The sequence below is a fragment of the Gavialis gangeticus genome, unplaced genomic scaffold (assembly GCF_001723915.1).
Source record: "Gavialis gangeticus isolate Ggan-Ray unplaced genomic scaffold, GavGan_comp1, whole genome shotgun sequence".
Lineage (NCBI taxonomy): Eukaryota > Metazoa > Chordata > Crocodylia > Gavialidae > Gavialis > Gavialis gangeticus.
In genome coordinates this window covers 6461819-6467872 of record NW_017728998.1, presented here as the reverse complement: position 1 = coordinate 6467872, position 6054 = coordinate 6461819, and the positions used below count along the sequence as shown (strand labels likewise).

Sequence of the window (6054 nt, the reverse complement as noted above, 5' to 3'; positions counted from 1 at the left end):
ATGATTATAATTAGAATTATATATAAAATAATGTTATCTTTTATACCATAATTTATAATTATTATAAGTATATATAAAATAATGTTATTTTATATCATAGCCATTTTATATTATAATTATAATGTATATAATACTTTATATGATAATTATTATAATATAAAAATAATGTTATTTTATATGATTATTATAAAATAATGTTATTTTATAGAATTATGATAATTATCATATACAATAATATTTTATATAGTTATAATTTATATCATAATTATACTTTTATATGTGATATAATAATTTATATGATGATTATAATTATATGTATATAAAATAATGGTATTATTTTATGCCACACTTACTGTGTCATTTGCATGTGCCGGGGTTTTGCTAGCTAGAAGAGACCCCAGCAAACCTAATCCTTTCATGGGGAGAGGGGAAATCCTGATCTACCACCTCACCCAGCACAGCTGTGACAAAGGTCCAGTCTTGCGCCTAATGCATCATGCTGTTTCAGGAAGGCTACTGGGAGAAGTGGATTTCTTTCTGGTGCAAATTGCAGGAAGGTTGTCATTGTAAGGTTGTCAGGAGCTTCTCGTAACATCTGCAAGTCTGATTTAAGATAATAGGAGCTCCGTGTGTGTAACCACATGCTAGAGGGGAAGGGGAGCGTCCACAGCTTTTGTACATACATCAAGGCCATTTTTCTCTTAGACCATGAGTACGCGATCTGGTAGTTGGGGTGAACACAGATGGGGTTAAAATCCCTGTGGTTTTTGAGAGTATAAACCTGTTATAGGGAATTGGTAAGTTCATCTCTACCACACCAGATACCTGAGTTTCTGGAACGTTGGATCAAATATATACACATGGTCATCAATATGTAAGTCAGCTTCCTCTCAGAGACCCCAGTGTTTCTCCCTAGCTCCTCAGACACCAGCTGTGGAAGGACTGTGGGAGCAATTCTACTAACCACTCCTACATGGACCATCAAGTTCACTGGGTCATTTACCCCAAGGACTGTAGGGATGTTCGTATTCACCCTATGTGCATCACACCAGGGACCTCTGGAGGGGAGGTCACCACAAAGTTTCCTAGAGGAGTTCCAAAGGGGAAGAGCCAGATATTTCAGAAAGAAACATCCAAAATCATACAGGTTTCTATTTTTCTATTATTTATTCATTAAAAGAACAAAGCAAAAGCACAAAATGCCCGAAAACAAATGAAAAGGAAGTAGGTTAACATCAAATCGAATGATCAGGTTGTTCAAATCATATGAAAATCCAGCAATACCTTTTAAGCTTTGCAAAATGTGGGAAGGTAACCATCTTATTTAGCTTCAAATTGAGAATGACTTGACAGTGTATCAAGTAAGTATATTGGCATTGGTACTGTCCTCTTAATTTACTGCCTGGTGATGACTAATATTGAGATGACAGATCAGAAGCTAACTCAGGTAGCCTACACAAATTATTGGTATTTAGATCGATCTCTTTTCCCTTAACATAGGGTTACAATATAATGTTCCATACAGTTCAAGACAACACAGGTGACTGGATCTTCAGAACAAATGTGGATAGAGATGACATGCTTTTTCAAGATTAAACATACAGGCATTCACCCAAGAAATCAATGAGTGTTTTTATGATCATTAGACAGAAAGATTTTTAAAGCTGCAGCTGTGTTAAGAAACGGAGTATTATGCAGGCAGAGACAGTCTCAAGTAGATTTGGTAGGTTCCAGCCCTGCGTTCTCCTGCACACAAAGAACCACATGTGCACTGCTTGTCTCCACTTTGTTTAATGGTCCATTTGCTGGCTAGCCAGGAGTTATTTGTTTGTAGGTGCTGAATTTTAATGCTGCTGAACTCCTACCGCTCAGTAGCCATCCCTCCAGTAAACAGTACTCCACAGCTTCTCAATCCAGCTCATTATTGTGCGCTACTACCGTGATAGAAGGTTTCTACTAGTATGTACCGTAACCTAATCCTTCTTTGGTGCAATGAAAGCTGATTTCCTCATCCTGTCCACAGTGGACAAGAGTAGCAGATAAGTGCCTTCTTTGTAATGACCTAAAGACATATTTAGAGACAGTTATATTATCTATTTATTTTCTCTTTATTAAAAAGTTCCAGTTTCTTCAACTTTTTGTTATAGAGATCATGTTTTCCAACCATCCTATTATTCTTGTTGCTCCCCTTTCGCATCTCCACGATTTATCTCTGCTCTTTTCAAAGTGTGGAACCCAAAACTAGACACAGGACACTCTTGCTGAAAACAGTGGTATCATTACCTTGGTTGTCTAACATTTGACCTGCCTGTTAATGCATCCTAGAATAAGACGGGCATTTTTTGCAATGTCACCATGTTGTGTGTGGTCTATTGTAACTCCCAGGTCCTCTCCTGCAGTACTGTCTAGCCAGGATTTTCCTATCTCATATTGCATGTATATGTTCTCTTCTAAGAGAAGCCACAGCACAGTCCTCCAGCATCCCAGGGTACTTTGCTCCTCCCCCCTCCATTCCCCTGCCAGGAAGACTGTGCTGTTCACTGGACTCTGCTGCTCCAGTCAAGTGGGCAGCAGACTACAACCCCATCACAGTCCTCATGCTGTGTGGCAGGGAAACATAGGCTGACCCTGAGCAATTTGGATCAGCCTACCAGGGCTGCCCTGTGCACTGATACCATCTGTCACCAGGCAGCCTTGGGAGCCTGTAGGGCATGCTGAAATGTGTGCATAAGTGTCCTTTGGTTGCACAGCATCAATACTGCAAGATCTCCGATATAGATATAGATTAGTGGTATTCATTTTAATCTAAAAAAAAGTAGATTTGGGGTTACTTTTTTTAATCCAAAAATTGGGGATTTTTTTTTTTAATCAGAGAAAATCAGGATCCTTGGCAATGAAGAGAATCAAACTGCTTGGTTACCTGCTATCAGTGTACAAGCCGGCAGATGGTGCTAGCTGGTAGCTACATTACATGTGCTCCACGGTGCAGCAAACCATTCACGCCAAAAGCCTGTCTTGGCTGGGCAGATCACCCTAGTATAGGATGACAAAGGCTGCAATTTGAACTGCATTGTTGCACCAGCCAGCCCTCTGACCAAAATTCCCAGCAGTCTAGCACTCGCTGGCGTGCAGTTCTGTAACAACAAACACAGTACCTGCAATAATAAAGAAAGGTAGTAAAAGCCATGTTATTCTCAAGTCAGGGAGCAGGCAGGACAGGGGAGCACTTCAGAGTCTACCTGGTTAGTGTTTCCCTAGTGCAATATACAATGAAGACATCAATCATGTGAGAACAAGCAACACTAAGTTCAGCTACCAGACAAGAGAGGTGCAATAGAAAGCAAAATATCATATAAAAAATAAGCCTCTGGAAGGCACCATAGGCTGTGTCCACATGAGTATGGATGTTTGGTTCCCCAGGGACAAACAGAAGTGGCACAATGTGTCGGGGAACACTGGTGCCACGCATGGTATGGTGCGTGGCACGTTGCCACAAGTGAAGTAGGGGAGGCTGGGGTCACCAATTATGCTGGCCCCAGCAGCCTTTTCTGCATCTGTGACGACCCTGCAGCAAGGAACCTGGCCGGCAGCTAGAGTGTGGCTCTAGTTTTGGGTGGTGTGTGCTGCTGCCACATGCGCTGCCCTGCTTTTTTAGCTGTGGGTTTGCTTGACCCCAGGATTTGACCCCCACTGCAAATTAGCAGCGCAGAAAACACCTGCATGTGTGACGCCGCATACCACTTGTCCGTGCTCATCTGGACACACCCATAGAGTCTAAATGGTTAGAGACTAAGGTAGTGGCTCACAATTTTTTTAGATTCAAAGCACCCCTTATTAGACTCCAGGCACCCCTTGGAAAATGTCAGCTCTTTGCTTTCCCTTGTTTTTTGACCATGGGAAAAGAACAAAGCAATGCTGCTGTTGTAAAGGCTACAGCAGGAGAGACTGTTTTTGCCGTGTAGGATTCCTCTTTGAAATGGATGTTTTTATCTTGTGACTTGTGTGTCGGTGTTTGCAGCCCTTACAGTGCTGATATTTCACGGCACCCTTAAAATGATCTCAAGGCTCCCCGGGGTGCCACAGAGCCTGGCTGAGAATCGCTGCTCTAAGGTGCCACCTTGCTATGTCATCTGCCTGACTTCAGGCTAGCATGGTGAACTACCTCTCTTTAGTCCTGGATGGCACCACACTCAGCCAGATTAAATGGGCTGTGGTTAAACTACATAAGGAGTTAATCTCGAAAGTGTCTTCCTACCCTGTCTTTCCCTTGCAACAGAAGTCATATGAAAGCTCAGGGGATTGGATTACAGTTTTTCTATATAGCATTATTGTGGCAATTCATCATTTGCCATTAGGTACCATAGAAAACACCCATACAGTAGCCTTTAAAAATGAGACTGGAAAGAGGATAAGTGAATGTTGAACATCAATGCATTTAAAACAAAAATGTGAGCATCTAAAGGCTGACAGTCTTTGCAGGGCTTGGATTTTGCTTTTGCATGAATGCCATCTAGTGGGATTTTTGGGTATGTCATGCATTACAGTTAGATTTAACCAGGATAAATGTCCACTTGTGTTGGCATTTGCAGGATTTAAATCAGCCCCAAAATGATGCATTCAACATAAGTTAGTATTAACTTTTTCTTAGGGCCACCATCCAGCCCTAACCTAGACCAGGGTCACCAAACTCAACTCCATTAATATCCTAGGAGCACTAATGAGCTCTGTTCCTAACCATACCCCAGGCTACTACCCAGCACCAGTCCTTATTCCAGCCAAGGCTGTGGTCTGGTTCTAACTCTAATCTTTAGTTTACCAGGCTACCCCAACATTAAGTTAGTGTACCACTGGAGGTGCACTAACTTATATCAAGAAAAAGTTCATGCAATCTGTAAATGGGCTTAACATGATCTAGCAAATGTCTGCAAGCATTACGTGATCTAGCAAATGTCTGAAAGCCTAGCCGCTTCCCCGGCCCCAGGGCTGTGCTGTTCCTATCCCCTACCCCGATCCTGACTGGGCTATTTTTAACCCCACAACGATGCCTCCCCACTGAATGGGCAACCCCCCTCCCATGGACCCATGATCTCCTCCTGCAGACCCGCTACTCACCCCCAAAATCCCACCAGTCCCTCCTTCCACCTCTTGCACTGCCCCTGCTGCTCCTGGCAGCAGCAAATGCCTGCACACACCAATCTTGGTCTAGGTTTAGGTGGCTTAAAGTAAGCTGCCTAAACCTAGACCAGGTACAGTGAACATTTGTGCGTACCCTTTGAAAGCAACAATGGAATCCAAGTCATGTGAAAGATTTTTCCATTTTTAACTGTTGTGATATGAAGTAACAACTCCCCCCCCCCACACACACACACAATTGTAGAAGTATGAAAGTACTTAGCTCTGGGAAGCAAATACGTAAAGGGAACAACTGTATTCATATATTGTGCCTCTGCTGCATTAGCTACACAGGCCCAGAATTGCTGATATAAAGCTCTGTTCAGGTTGTGGCCTCTCCTATGCTCCCTCAGAGCACATGAAAATGCCTTCTGTTACAAGGCACCCTAAATTATCCCAGCCCATCCCAGCTATGTCAAATACAAACTTGGCGCAGCTGAAGATTTTCAGGGGCTTTTTATTTTTAGGCTACCTGGTTCTAATCACATTCCCATCTCATAGTTTCATAGTTTCTAGGGTCGGAAGGGACCTGAGCAGATCATCTAGTCCGACCCCCTGCCATAGCAGGAAGAGCACTGGGGTCAAATGACCCCAGCAAGGTGGTCATCCAACCTCCTCTTAAAAACCCCCAGGGTGGGAGCCTGCACCACCTCACTTGGAAGCTGGTTCCAGACCCTAGCCGCCCTGACCATGAAGTAGCGCCTCCTGATGTCCAACTTAAACCTTCCCTCCGCCAGCTTGTGACCGTTGTTCCTGGTCACTCCTTGCGGCGCTCGGGGGAACAGGGACTCCCCCAGCGCCTGCTGATCCCCCCTAACCAGTTTATAACAGGCCACAAGATCCCCCCTCAGCCTTCTCTTTTGAAGGCTGAACAGGTTCAGG

At 43.4% G+C, this 6054-nt stretch overlaps 1 protein-coding gene across 1 annotated transcript in view; it reads left to right on the top strand.

Annotated features, from left to right (window-relative positions):
• Positions 1-3893: 3893 nt before the first annotated feature.
• The window catches only part of LOC109289268 (putative phosphoenolpyruvate synthase), a 58782-nt gene continuing 56621 nt past the window's right edge, over positions 3894-6054 (top strand). Inside the window, 1 exon segment of the mRNA XM_019505261.1 lies at positions 3894-3958. Coding sequence (XP_019360806.1) covers positions 3894-3958 — 65 coding nt within the window.